This window comes from Pocillopora verrucosa, chromosome 3 (assembly GCF_036669915.1).
Source record: "Pocillopora verrucosa isolate sample1 chromosome 3, ASM3666991v2, whole genome shotgun sequence".
Taxonomy (NCBI): domain Eukaryota; kingdom Metazoa; phylum Cnidaria; class Anthozoa; order Scleractinia; family Pocilloporidae; genus Pocillopora; species Pocillopora verrucosa.
The window spans coordinates 12,802,852-12,818,623 of record NC_089314.1 but is presented as its reverse complement, the minus strand read 5'-3'; the positions used below and the strand labels follow the sequence as shown (position 1 = coordinate 12,818,623).

The 15,772-nt window shown below is 37.2% G+C and overlaps 1 protein-coding gene across 1 annotated transcript; it reads right to left on the bottom strand.

Annotated features, from left to right (window-relative positions):
• Positions 1–5,393: 5,393 nt before the first annotated feature.
• Positions 5,394–14,241, bottom strand: LOC131786492 (protein TBATA). The gene is made up of 6 exons (XM_059103544.2): positions 13,752–14,241; positions 10,641–10,984; positions 9,662–9,743; positions 8,355–8,580; positions 6,637–6,794; positions 5,394–6,484 (listed from the first exon to the last, which is right to left on the bottom strand). Exons 1-6 carry the CDS (start codon positions 14,146–14,148, stop codon positions 6,258–6,260), a joined length of 1,434 nt encoding a protein of 477 aa, XP_058959527.2. The 5' UTR covers positions 14,149–14,241; the 3' UTR covers positions 5,394–6,257.
• Between the last annotated feature and the right edge of the window lie 1,531 nt (positions 14,242–15,772).

The following is a 15,772-nucleotide window of genomic DNA, read 5'->3' as shown; positions in this document are numbered from 1 at the left end:
GGACATAGTTTTTCTTAAAACGCTCAAGTCTCAAAATTCCACAACCATCGAAGTCGTTCATTTCGCGTGAGTTTTTTGTTCGCAGAAATATTGATGTTTTCTTGCTGAGAGCCTCCTTGGAAATTTTGAGGTCTTCTGCTACCAAACTTCCGGAAGAAAACTCAGAACGAAGGGCAAGTGCAAACATCTTTTTTTTTTTCTTTACGATTCAACAGATGTTAAATTGGATCCTTCTCTACCACAAAAAAAATTAATCTCGTAAAGTTGATGTTAAATAGGGAGACATTTGTTTGCTCCATCAGAGAGTTGATAAAATTAAAAGCCAAAATACTAAAGAACAATGATTTTCAAGAGGAATAAAAAATCTCATTGGTGAGGATTTTTGAGCACTCATGCACAGGTAAGGTAAACTTACAAACTAGCGATCATTTCTTAAATTCTGGAGCACAAATGGGGAGAACTTATGCTTGCATTTGATCCAAACGCTTTGAACTCTTCGATGACCCGAAAACCTTGACTTTTATAAAGCCATTTGCGACATATTTCGTTAAAAAAAGATTCAAAATTTGGCTCAGAACTGAATTTCCAGAGGTTACGATGCACTTGACCTTGACCTTGAGATTTTTTCCTTTTGTTTTTAAGAATATTACAGAAAAACATCTGAGATAGCTTATAGAATTTGGGGTTAGTTAAGGATATAGCCTCGAAAATTTATCCTTTATATAGAAAAGGAGACACAACTGAATTGCAACAAATTTGACCTTACACTGTTCGAATAATTCATGGCTTGTTTATTATACCTTGCGAAACAATGACGAAGGGCTTAAGCTCGAAACTTCAGCTTTGAAACTCTTTATTGAGGCCAACCTACGTCATCGACCGAGTTGATAATACCGGATTACCTTGTTATACTCTCCCAACGACGCAGCACCACAGTTTCTTTAGAAACCTGCCCCACTTTGTTCATTTGGCATTAGCAAGTCTGTTTCCTATTTTAGTAATCCTTTCCATTTTTGACCCAAGATATGGTTTTCTTTTTCAGACAGATGAAAAAATTCATGTTAATTTAACCTTGCTGTTAAAGCTACGGATGGTGGGCACATGTTTTGGGCCTGCAAATAATTTGCCACCCAATAATCAAATTTAGCATTGATTAAAAACGTTTCTGTCTTGTATAATGGCCGCTTTCGCGCTATGTAGAGTTATATATAACAGTGGTTTTTTTTTTCTTATCCGCTACACGCATTCACCGGAATACTGCCAATGATTCGTGTTGTTGTTGTTGTTTTTGTTGTTGTTAGATTTTGACACTCAAATAATATGTGCGCGCTCCTCCCGTCGCTGTGCCATGGTCATGAAAAGCGGTTACAGGTCGGAATAAGACGGATTTCCTGCGATGTACAACACCTTGCCCAGCAGCTGAAATCGTTTAATAATCTAATAACCTCTGTTTGCGCTCAACTGATAAGCTATCATGCACAATTTTGCGATGGAGGAGGGGGAAGCGTCGTACTTTGCGCTCTATGTTCTTTTAGTGGGGTAGGGAGAGGGTGTATTTTCTCCAAACCCCTTAGGTTGACCGTGACCAACCTTTTCCACACTCGTGATTTATCAAAAAATCTATTGCCTCGTAACTAACCTCAAAAGGTTGGCACAAAAAATCATGTTTTAAATGTTGAACAGAATGAATAATTGTTAGAAACCTTTTTTTGAAAACCTTTGCGAGTTAAAAATGGTATGAGTTGACAAACTTATATATTATTTGCTTTCGAGACTAAAGTGATTAAAAACCATGCCTTAGAGTACAAGTCATTTTTCTTTCCTTAAATTAACTGTCGCCCGATCGCAAGTCAGTCGCGAGTCAGAGGAAATTGATGCGTGAGAGAAAAAATTTCCTGCTCGAACTCGGATGAGCGAGACGCACGAAAGGCCCACGGTTTTTTCTCTCTATTTTTTTTTTTTTTAACTCAATCAACCCGCACGTACGTTTTTTTCCACTCAATCAACTCGCACGATAGATTACGTAAGGAAGAAGGAATCGCTCTAAGTCCAACAGAAGCTTTCTCACCGGCACACAAATTAAAAAAAAAAGTTAAAACGCAAGCTGTCATTCAAGCGCAGAAAGCGACCGTATGTAGATATTTTGCAGGGTTTACAAAACGCCAAAGGCAAAGGATGTGGTGTTTAATATCTTCTTGAGTGTCAGCCAAATCTGTCAAATCTGGTTAGTCGCGTCAACAGTGACTCGGCAAATCTATTTTTAACAAATGCCTTCTCCATAAAATGTTTCTATCCTCATCACCCTCCCGAAAATAAAAGAAGAGGGAAAAATGAATTATCTCGGGAAGCGCAAGGAAAAGGAAACGCCGAGGGGATGCGCTTTCCCTATTTTGGTCTTATCTTCTTAACAGAACACATCCGATAAAACAGACAGGCTATAAAATCAGATACAAAAACTTCTTATTCAAAAGAAAGTGTTTATCATCTGCCCTTGACACAATGAAGAATATGAACTTCTTTAAGAGTTAAATTATTTGTTTTAACTTTTGCCAAAAGATCAGTCGGTCTGGTGATAAACGAAACATTTTATGGGAATAGCCAAAAACGTCTTAACAGTACTACAAAGTTCGAGTATTTCCTGTCACTGTGCAACAGGTTAATTTAAATACAAGTCTAAGTAAAGCAATCAAGCAAAGAATGGCGTAAAGATTTAACATACTTACATTATTGTTTACCAGTGGAAATATGCGTCTCACATGCATAGCACTGATTGTTCACTCCAATTCTACACATTTTTGGACAACAAAACTGACAAAATTACCGGAACAGGTTTGACTTTAATTTTACAAATTATTGCCCTAACTTGGCCAGTGGTTAAAAAACATCCACAACAACTTCTTTCAAGGTACTATGTGCGTCAGAGACTAATTTGTTACTCGAAATACTAAACGGCATTCTTACCTAAGAGGGGTATAGCGGCTCCTGGAGAGGGGATGGAAGGGCACAGAGTCGACATCTCCCGGAAAGTTCTTCAAGAAAAAACTTGGCAAGTTTATCGAATTTATTACGTGTTATAATCTGTGAACCATTAATACGCAATGACAAACATTCAGGACAGATCAAGATGCCCTCATTAAGGTCAGAAAGATCTCTGTTTCCGATCATTTGGATCTCCGGTTCCTCCCAGTTACTGGCTTTAACCACGCATCGTATACAAACTAATTGCAATTGGCCTCTTATCTATCATGTAACATATTTCTTCCACATCGCTTGTCAGAGTAGTCATTCAGACCCATATCTTCACGCCAGAACAAGGCAGTGTTCATTGCTTTCATGATAACATAATATTACTGGGTATATGTCTTTGTCATCACCACACGTACGAACTAACAATCTGTTATTTTTAGGAAGTACTTAAGGCAATTAAAAATGTAAACAGTCAAATCATAATACAAGTATTTTTTTGCGTATCTCCTCGCGTGACGCATGTAAAATCAGTGATACATCCGTTCATACCTCCCAAGAGATATCTGCCCGGTTCTCAAACTTCGTGCGCAGTTTCCGACCACCTGGAAGTTTTAACAGTGAGTTATTTGACGGAAATATTGACAGCCTGTTCAACTCCACCATAATCGTCAACAATTAGCTTTGTAGCTCGAAAGAGGACGCTGTTTAAATCGCCATTTCTATTCGTAGAAGGAAACAAATGTGCAAGGATTCTCAACAACTGATCAGCGCAGGCAAAATGTTTTCCCGACTCAGCTCGAGAGTGCACTCCATTTGCCTAAAGGTCACTACTCTGTTTTGCGAAAAGTAAACGTTAGGATCGAGTGAGAAGAGAGCTGGAGATTTTTACTCACTGCCAAACTCTTGTCGTTTCGTATAATGTTGTCAGAAAAGACAGCTAGGCAAAAGAATGGCATCTATAGCACTCAATGTTTTAAAATTAAGTTGCAACGATAAAAGGGACTTGACATCTATGCTTTTAAGACACGGAACAAGAGATAAAATGAAATAGTACGATTAAACTGTTTTGGACCTTTCCACGTTTTCTAGATTGGTCGTAATTATTACACAAGATTATTTTGGCTCACTTTCAATTATTACACAAGATTACATTGGCTCACTTTCTACCGGAAGTGGTCTAAATCTACATGATCTTTCCCCTTTCACCGGAGTTGTCAACAGTAACTACAAACAGTACGTGTGTGATTTAAATGGTACGACTTATCGTTTAGTTCACTGACCCGGTGACCGAGCAATCCAAATTCCATCTCCGGTTGGGGTCACCGTGTTGAGTAAAACGTAGTCAACACATCAAGTGTAGCTTGTGCCCAACCCACTGCCCCCGGTTATTTAATTAACAAATATATTTTATTTTGCTGTCTGTTCTGCAAATTAATCATAGGTACTTCGAACTCTATGACTGAGTTGTTGATCCACCAAAGTACAAACGCCTGACTAACATTACAAGCCTAGCTTTCCACGCTGACGTCTCCAAATTCATATTCTCCAAACCGTTCTCTTTCAATGTTTTAAGGGTCCTAACAAACATTTTTTTTTGTTACAATCAGGAGCTTCACTAAATGGTGATCATTTCCTTTGCGTCATAAACTTAACAGTTGGTTCAAAGGTGATACGGACAATATAGGAGCCAGACACTCATGTGGTTTCTTAGGTCTTTCTATATATTCTATTTCGGGTGAAGGTACGACGAACAGAACTTATCGAAAAAATTAAGGTGGCTCTCAACCTAAACTAAAAAGAAACCCAATTTATTTTGACTTGCAAATAAAGCAATAAAAAATACACCCGGACATGTAATTGTAGCCGTAAGACGTAATTGAGAAAGCTCCTAAATTCATTCATTTTGCCTTTCCGTTCAAAGCCGATGACATGATTTAATGTTTATATTGTTTTTACAGAATCAATAATTGTAAGACTCCGACAAAAGCAGTGACACACTCGCTCCTGACTAGTACCTCACTTAATTGTTCCCATCACAACGCAATTTATCAAACTTTTTTGCATAAACGTTACCAAGCCTAAAATGGATGGTAATAGATAACAAACAACTACCCTAAAGCTTTCACTAAAGAGAAGAGAGAAGACCTCCACAAGGAAGGCATTATAGAAAGGGAGGAATTATACAGCATAGGGACTGACCAAACTGTCCACAGTATCTTTCACCCTTTTACACCCATACATCAGTATACATATTCTCCATACAGGTCTCTATACACTTACCATGGTGCTGACAAGAATAATTTTTTTTTTAACAATCACAAGTTTCTTTAAATGGAGCTCATTTTCTTTATTCTTGAGTCCTTGATGTGTGATTCAGGAGCACTATTTTAAGAAGAAAAATTAGATACTAGTACTCTTGGCAGTCAAAGGTTAAAACAGCACACACAATAGTTTCTTTTAATTTTCTTATTGGTGAATTTACAAATGAAATCTAAAACAGTCATACTTTCAAGTAGTTCATCTAAAAAAATCTTACAAAGCTACACCAGCTGGTGTACCAAAGAGCCACTTCTCTCTCTTTTCAAATGTACATAAAATTACATTCTATTTTCTGCTGATAGTCTTGCCTGTGTACACATCCTCCCAACCATTGACAACTCGAATCCTATTTCACATTTTCTTTCAGGTAATTGAAAGTGCACAGGCCAACAAAATCTCACTGAATTGTTATTTAGTATTTTATAACTCTGAGGAGTCATCCTTAACACACTTTAATTCAAACCAAGATAAGGTAATTTAATTATTTTCAGAGGGTAGTACATCTCTGCACACTCCATGCAAAAGGTTTAAGATTTTTTAAATTCCATTCAGTCTTTTGCTGTTTTTTTTTTCAAAAAGAGTGTATAGCAAAACTAGATGTGTAACCTACTGCGTTTGTGCCATTCCAAGAAAAAAAAATGTCTTTTTGCATCAAAGGTGAATTGAGAGAAAAAAATGGGGTTTGTGTGCTATACTTAAGTGGAAAGTGAATATTTAAAAAAACCTTGCCAAAAAATTTCTTTAACAAGACTGACACAATTGCTTAATTTCCAACCCTCTCATGGGAAGCTGTTAATTGTACAAAACACTAACTTACCTCTTAGTCTAACATCTCTGATTGTGTTGGTTGAACTATGAGGTAGTGCTCATTGACAAGTAAAATAAATTATATATTACACTAAAATGCCTTGAAATTACAGTGATTTATCTAAATATTCAAATTATGCCAGCAAGAATCATGAACAGTATTATCACTGATTTTGCTGTGGCTTGTATGACAAGATACTGCGAATCACTGACTGCTGTGACTTGATGGACTGGTGACTAGGAGGCCTGATGGCAGCAGGTTCCAGGCACTCAGCAGGTGGAACATACACACTCTGCTGAGACTGGGGCCGAGCAGAGTGTCGTGATGCTAAGGCTCTCTGATGTGTAAACACTCGAGGTGAGGAGCGGGACTGGAGCCGACTTCGAATCTCTTAAAAAAAAAAAAGACATTTCTTGTGAGTAAGTGAGTCTCATGGTAGAATTGAAAACTGACAACAGAAATAACTAGAGAGATCTGATAGCTATATATAACTAGATAACTAGATCTGTGTGTTATTGTCCTGAACTAATGAGCTTTTCTACCTTCAATTTCTGCTTCTGCTGTCCCAGGCCTTGGTTTGCTCTGTTCAATCAATGCTTCTTTCTTCTTCTCCGTGGCAATAAATGGTGAGCTGGGTTTACATCCAGGACTTGTCCATTGATATTGAGTATAGCCCTGGGAGCCTGCTGACCGGGGTGTCCTAGGAAAATTATCATAATTTAGCACAGGAGTTGATCATGGCAGAGAGAAGTCAACTGAATGACTTTCGTTACAGTGGTATAAGAGCACTAAGTGGTAAAAAGTATGAGTTAGGATGATTAAGCATAGAATTTGATTACAAGGAATGAAAATGAGAGTGAAAAGTAGTACTTTGTGGCTAAAAAGGAGGTGCAGTTCTGATGGACTTCTTGTCTTACTGGGCAATATGGTCATAGTTAATAATCTCTGCACTGTGAATGTACATGTATGAATCACTTTAAATGTTTCTAGGAAAAGAAAAAAGTGAAGAGAGAGAGGTGAAGTGAAATTCTCTTTCTTTAATTCTTTAGTGATGTCCACATGGATAACCACACTTCAAGGATAAATAAACTTCCTCAAAAATTTTCAGAATGAGGACAATAGAAACAGTTATTAAAGAACATGAGTGTTGGAAAAGTATTTCCCAGAATTAGCTTGCATCAGGACAGAAGATGAACAAAAAAAGAGGAATAGAAAAACCTTTTGTTGCCAAAGAAAAGCCCTGTAGAGTCAAAGAGAAGCTTTGGGCCACTGGGTAAGAAATAGATGGAACCCCAAATCTGTGACAGAATAGAAAAACAGAAATAAAAGGTTTATGAAACAAGCAGTGAGACTGACAGACTGAAGTAAGAAGTGGGCACACAGTTAACACTTTGACACCTTACAGTGACTAGCATTTAGTTTCTCCCTACAATATCAGCCCTGAGTCAAATGTGAAGGTCATGAGAATAAAAGACATGATCTAAAGATTCCCTTGATTATTCAAAAAATTCTCCTTGCCTGCACCTCAGGAAATGTACAGATAACAGTATGGAGAATGTGCATACTGATGTTAGGGTGTAAAGGGTTAAATTAAAAGGCTGCAGTCAGGGAGGAGAGTAAATTCATATGGCCAGAAAACAGTAATGTCCTACACTTGCAAAGATACTCAGGCACTCCTTTTATTTTTAAATCTGATATGTCACTAAAAAAAAGTTCAAAATCTCAATATCAGAGTGCCTTTCATTTAAAGCAAAAACAGGTATATTTCCCATAAGACTCAAACTGTACATTTAAAGATAACACTAAGACCCATGAATGTCCATAGAAATTATACCACATGTTGACTGCCTCTAAGACACCAATTCATAGAAATGATAATAAAAGGTAAAGGCCTATATATATGCACACTTGAAGAAATGAAAACCAGACTGAAGGGTTCATATCATGTCTGAGAAACAAAGGATCATTAATGGCAAGCATGCCTATGGCAGTTGTTACTAATATACTTGATCTAGTCATTCCCTCCCTCCCCCCTCCCCCTCCACCATTAATAAATGGTATAAAACATCCTAGCATGGTCCTAAATACCATTTTGATGCAGTTGGTGTTAAATCTCCAGCTGAAAAAATCCTGGATAACTAACTGACAGTCAAAAACTAGAGATTTAATTATTTACACGATACTGTGCAGGTCCTTTAAAGTTCGGGTGGAAAGGGATTCAGCTTGTGTGAAAGATCTGGAGACAACAATGATCTGTTACCTTGGTTTCTCTGCTTCTTCTTTCTCTTGTTTCTTCCTCTCCAGCTCTTCTCTCTCCTTTCTTTTAGTTTCATTATACTTCTGAATCTCATCCAAATCAAGGCTGGACTCATGCTGTAGCAGCTGATCATCATACATTACAGACTTAATTGTTTCATTAAATCCTTCTCTGTACTCATTATCAGATGTGCACACTGCACGGATCATGTCCAGAACAATTTCTTTTTCTGTGTGATCACAAAGCAAAGGAAACTTTAGTCATCACTTAGATACATGTAAGATAGGAAAGAGCAATTTTGCAAATGCAACATTGGAGTAAATCTAAAGTTAGTGTTTAACCCTTTAACTCCCATGAATGATCAAGAGAGAATTTCTCCTTACAAAGTCTATTAAATTTCAAGCAGAAGAGAGATGAGAATAAAGAAAAATATCAATTAGGGGATTATTACTTGATCCGATATCAAATTCTCAGGACTAACACTATAAGAATTGTATGGTAAACAGTAAGGAGAATCACTAATGTAATTGTGGGAGTGCAAGGGTTGCTAAAAGCATAATTAAATCACATGATAAATCACATGTTTTTGAAGACAAGTAAAACTTTGTATCAGACACCCTGTTTGCCTGACAGCACTATTTAAAGCCACCTTAACAAAATCCTATATTCAAAACCCTTTTCCAGATAAGGGGCTTGACAGCAAGATACAAGATGCAGTCAACTTGCAGCAGACTAATCTAAGATCTTTTTCAAGCATCTGGGCTAACCATGAAAATTTGAGCTTTGATCAATCCAGCCTCTTAGCTTATAAAGGTAGACAAAATTTAAAAACTTGATCTTTTAATCTATTCTATCTGAGCAGAGTGTTATTTGGGGCTAACACCAATTCAGTTTGAATTACCAAATTTACATACAATTCAAAACACTCCATAGCTAACATGTTAGAGTAAATTTTAATTAGTATTGTAGCTTTTACTGACAGTTTCATAGCTAATAATTCCTTGCCTTCAATTTTTTAACTTAAAGATTAAAATACACATTTAAGGTCAACAGTGAATCAAGGAGTCTGTAAGACACCTTATGGATGAATTTGTATTGACTTGACTCAAATTGACTATAGCGCTCATGATCTGGGCAAAACTAAAGACTTAATTTGTCTAACTACCACTGCAGTGATCATAAGCTTAAACCAAGGACACTATGATAGACTACGATCGTGAGAATATGGTTAAATTCCCATGTCTTAACCCTTTAACAGCCTCTTCATGAAAAGTATGCCACCCCACTTTAAAAATTTGTTATGGTCATACCTCTTTCAGGAGCATGGACTAACCATGATTTTATATCATCAGGATGGGTTGGTCGGAGAATGTTAACCAACATGTTGTACATCTAAAAAGATATAAAAAAGAAAAGACATACATTGTGAATATTTCAGCAATATTCAAATGCTTTTCACCCATTATACTTTGTAGTAATCCTTGGAGTAGAGATGGAACTGCAAAGGGGAGAATTGTCTAGCTGTTCAGACTTCTCACCCCATTAGATTTGTGGGTTTTTTATTTCTTGTCTGACATCAAGACTCTTGGAACAACAAGATGGCATGCTGATGCTCAATATCAAGTACTAAAAATTACATTTTCTATATTAAACATTTCTCTGCCTTCTTACAGTACAACTAAGATTTAACCAAACACATGTAATAAGCACATAAAAATGGATAAACAAAAATGTTTAAATTTCTGTTTGCATGATATTAATGATAATGTCTCCACTAAGCTCTATGTATTGCTTTATTCTATGCCAATTTTCATAGCCAAAAGTACATGAGAGTTTTTTTTACCATGATTCCCTTATAACCTTAAAGATAACTTCACAGCTACAAGGAATATATTAAGGAAAAACATTTTGCACATGCTAAACACCCTAAATGAGATCAAATAGTTTGACAGCTAACAGAATAATTCTGTGAGCTGCAAACTTCAAGCCTGGTCACAAGCCTCTCTGCCAATTTGTATGGGAGAGGTACATTCAACCTTCCCACCTACATTGGAAACGAGAGAATTGATAGGGAATGCTTTTAGTCACTTCCACTATGTCTTGCCTATATTAGGAAAACTAGTGAGATCATCTATACTTGATTACACCCTTGTGTACCCTGAGTGTGACATAAAGATCATAAACCCAATAAATCCATTTCAGTACAATATTGCACTGGTTATATAGAGATGCATCACTTTGATTGACATTCACCATGACTTTTGCACATAATTTTTGAATAATACTTACAGTCAGATCACTATCAGTATCTGCAGCAATGTGCTGCAAGGGAAGTTCTGTTCGCAGTACAGATGGCCTGCCTCCCTGTCTGGACTCTCCCAACCTCGATGGTGGCTTCTCGCCATTACGTGACGGGGGAATTTCCCCATTTCTTGATGGTGGTTTCTCTCCATTCCTTGATGGAGGAGGAAGCATACCACCTCTTGATGGTGGAGGTCTCTCCCCTAGTCTTGATCCCTGCCTCGATGGAGGTACTTGATAACTTGCAATGTTGGTGTAGCGGCTTTTGCTTTTAAGGCCAGAAGCTTCTGTAAGTTTCCTCAACTCCTCTCGCCAGGTTTCTGTTATTGGGACTGCAGAGTAACAATCATCATAATTGTTAGTGGGGTTTTATGGTCATTACCTTGAAGTTTAATGCAAGGTAATATGACCTGGTGGAGTCCTAATCAGTCTGTCTGTGATAAACAAACTTGGACTACAATGAAGATAAAGGTTATTTGTTAATTACAACTAAGATCGAAGACAGAGTTTGACAATAAAAAGCCCTGTTACTGATCATTTAAAAATACATGTAATAAAACTTTGGAAAAACAAAATCCTGATCTATCAACCATTTCCATAAAAACAAACATAGCACTTGACTTTTTTCCTTCAGAAAATAAGCCCAGTAGTCTATCGTACAGTTCACTCAAATGACGCCTTCCATAGAATTTCACAAGCAAGACACATGGATTGACTTCCAAGCTCTTTGGAGTAATACCACAAGGCTTGGGAGAGGGGGAGAGGAAAAGTAGGGAAGGAGGGGGAATATAAAAAAAAAGCCTTGTCAGATTGAGGGATTAATTACTAACCCACAAGGAGCCAGGGAGAGAGACATATCTTAATCTGAACTGTCATGAAGCTTGATAACTATTTAAAACTAGCATCCTTGTTTTGGCTGAAACTCTTCAATATTTAAAAATTATAGGAAATAAACAAGGCTTTCTGATGCAAATTGTCTAATCAAAATATAAATGCATCACCCAAAGGATAACTACAAAATATTGTAGGATAACCATTTGTATAGTATTTACTATTTCGCCCTAATTTTGGTTAGCAGTTTCATTTAGGTGAAGAGAATGGAGAAGAAACAAACAAGAAACTAAACACTCTTGACAGGGGGGAGAGGGGGGGCAAGGGGAAATTCAAGAGACCTAAACTTTAAACAAGGATCTCCTTGAAAACTTATCAATATAGACAGGGTTTACCAACAGAGGAGGGCCTTAAAACTTGAATCTTTACTCAGTTAGGGAAGAGGCTCACTAGAAACTTGAAACACTGGAGGGAAGTTGTTTAAGAGGAAGGCGCATCTAATTCTGGAATCTCTATATGGGGGTTGATAGGAAAAAGGAAAAGCCTGACTATGAGCCCCTTGTAGCAAAAGGTAAGCCATTAGAGACAGTGAGCAGTGTCAAAGTTCTAGGCCTGCACATAAGATGGGATCTAAAGAGGAATATAAGCATACAGAAAAGGCTTCTAATAAAGAGAGGGATTGTTAAAAACTTGAAACTCTACACGGGAGCTTAAACAAGACTAAGGCTTAATAGAAACTTGACACTCTTTAAGAGTACATTCTCTGAAACTTAAAACATAAGACAGTGGGGCTTCTAAGAGAAAAGACTAATTATAAACTTGACATTTTACACAGGGTTGTTAAAGAAAGAACAAATTAGAAAATTGAAACACTGGACAGGGGCCTCTAAGAGAATGGGCTTAATATCAACTTGACATTTTACACAGGGTTGTTAGAGAAAGGACAAATTAGAAACTTGAAACACTGGACAGGGGGGCCTCTAAGAGAAGGGGCTTGATATAAACTTGACATTTTACACAGGGTTGTTAGAGAAAGGACAAATTAGAAACTTGAAACACTGGACAGGGGGCCCCTAAGAGAAGGGGCTTAATATAAACTTGACATTTTACACAGGGTTGTTAGAGAAAGGACAAATTAGAAACTTGAAACTCTAGACAGGGGTTGTCAGAGAGAGATTATTAGAAACTAGAAATGCCACATGAGGGCTGTCGGAGAAAGGCTTATTAAAAACTTGCAACTGTATTGATAGGGGTTATTACAGGAAGGAATTCTCTTTAGGAACTTGAGGCTTTAGACAAGGACACCAGCTAACATGTAACGGAAGGAAATATAACTTTTTTGTGATATTTAATTCAATTCTGTAACAATCTTGAACATTTCTGTCGTTTTTAACATTTGCAGTGCTGGTCAATTGAAGTCAATGATTATATACCTTTAGAACAGAATCTAATTAGATTAGAACAGAATTAAAAATATATGTTTGGGATGGTCAAGTTAAAACGGATAATCTTTGCGATTTACATAAAGGTTTTAGTTAATTCTGCAAACATTTTTAAAAAATGCTAGAAAACGTGTACTCAAGAGTTAAAATGAAAAGATAGGGTATTTGTAGAAAAAAAATTTTTTTTTTTTCTCCTAGCTTAACTAAAATTGAAATTTATTTCAAACAAGAAAACGAAATCATTAATAGTAGGGAATTTAAGTCCACAGAGTGGCAACTGGTTTGTTTTTATAATTCCGAAGTTATTAAAACTCAGTATATTATGACGAAGATATAGATAGAAATGCAAATAATTAAAAAAACACAAAATAATGGTAAAGATTAAAACTGTTTGTTTTATGTGCTTATGCTAGACAGAGTATTTTAATTAAAACTTCCACGGCTATTAGCAAATTAAAAGTTAGAATTGGCATTGACAGCAACCTTGACGATTGACGTGCAATTTTGTCGAACGAGTTTCCATGATGGCACGAATTTGCGAAGCAAAGAAAGACTCAAACAAAGCAATAAAAGCACTTTATTCTATTTGCCTTTCGTGATTTAGCGGATGCATTTTCAACACAATAGCATTTTAGCTATTTCTCTACCTGAATTTAACACAACCGTTCGTTCCCAGAACAACAAAGAAATTGCACCTGAGGAATTATCAATTATCATCTGATCCAAAGTGGCTCAAAACAATTTATCGTTGCTAAGTGCGATTACAGCATCATTATCATGGGTTAAAAGTAAAAAAGGTGGAATGAAAGGCAGTAAAAAATCTTACCTAAACCAACGGATGGGACGGCCTTTTCTTTCACACTGTCTAGATTGATTGGTAAGTGCAAACCATGGCTGGATTTCAAAGGTCTCTGCCGCATTTGGTCGATGGTTGGTGTCCCAACGGTAGGTGTACAAACCGTATAATCGATCACAGTGCAAATTGGGACATCTAAAAGTCCTTTAAGATGCCTCACTCTCTGTGGATGAGGGTTATGCCTCGCAAAAAATGGATTTTTGCTGTTTCTGTTTGGAAAGCTACTTGTGCTTAGCGACGATTCCGACCTACGAGGCCATGCGTATCGACTTGTAAGAGGCATTTTATCGTCGAAATTTTCTTGAATTGTTCCCCGCACAAGAAGTTGCTGGCCTCCGCTTGGTGTAAACGTAGGCATAGCTTCCATTCCTTGATTAAAACGGGGTTATACAAGTTTTTTGGCTGGATTCAGGAACCAAAATGCCTTCGACGTGTTTTCAGTGAAATGAGGTTCGTATCAGATAACAAGTAACACGGTGTAATCATTCCAGGAGTTCTAATTGGCTGTCACGTCGCTATGGATACGTAAGTTAAACGCCACATTGGCGCCATTTTGGTCAATCAAATTTTCCTTAATTCACATTTTCTCGACTAAAAGCACCTGGCGCCTGGCCTAGGCCTGGCAAAATGAAACAGAAGAGGTGATATTAAAAATGAAAGGGTGATTTTCTAGAGCAAATATAAATTTCCTGTGTATTTCAAAATTCTAGGGCTTAATTTTCAGCACAAAGTTTTAGAAGGATCTGTGACTGTTAATTTACAACAAAAGAGAATGTCTTTTGTCTTCCATGACAGAGAACTCACAAACAGGCTGCGTAATCGCTCAAACTGGAGTCAACAGAAATCGGCGGAACCATTATTAACATTATTTTTGTTAAATTTTTCCGCATTCAGAATTTATTCAAGATTTTCTATTTGTGAAGAAAGGTACCAGCTCAGCAGAAATGAACAAACTCGTATTTTGCATCGGTGAGGAGTGTTCAGTAACTAATAATTCTTCTTATTAGTTACTGAACACTCCTCGCCTATGCAAAATACGAGTATAATAACTTGACAAGCTCCACCCTGTAAATTATATTAGTAAACACTGGTTAAACGTCATCTGATGGCAATAGCTACCCGAAGTTACCTTAACATGTTTTCCGTGAAAATAATGCACGTGAATTCATGATCTGATGAAGACACTTGCCCGGGAGACTCTGGCTGAGAACACGGGAGAAGGGAGACGATCTGCATCTTAATAGCACTCTAGCACTCTTTTGCTCCATCCTTGACAGGCAAAACGAAAAAAAACATACAAGTCCTTGACGAACTATATTACAGCTGGAGAACATTAGCTTCGGTTCTTATCAGACGGTTCGAGAGGTACTCATTCTCAGAGAAGTCAAGAACTTCCTGGGAGGAATCTTCTTCGTATTTCAGATAATATTTCATCGAATGTTGTTGTTTTGTTTTGCTCTCTCTGTTTATATGCGATATTCCATTAGTCAAGTAACTTCTTTCCTCAGAAACCAAAAGCAGTCAGTTTAGCAGTTATCTGTAGCGTTTGTCAATTTTAATGTTAAATTTTATGTCTGAGATGAAGACATACCTGAGGCAAGTTAACGGCGAACTTCGGAAGTACCTGCAGTCGTACTCTCTTGACATTTTTTTAGGAGTTTAATAAAACCACGATGGCAACGGGGACGTCACCAAACAAAAGGTTTAATGAGTATAAAAATGGCTGTGCACGTGCGTTAAAAAATTTTGTAGATTTCTCTGCGTCCTCTGCAAATGACCAAACTTTGCGTCGTCTGGAGAACGTGAACAACACTGGCTAATTTTTTATATTTCTATTAGTAATTTAACGCTGTGTTCCTTATTCAGTTTCGAGACAGTTTTGACCGTGAAAAACGAACTAAACGACTCTATAGAGTATCGCGAGATTCGTAGGTAAAATGAAGGTTCACTTTTTAACCGACGTTGTCCACGGCGTCGCCGTCGTTGCTTCT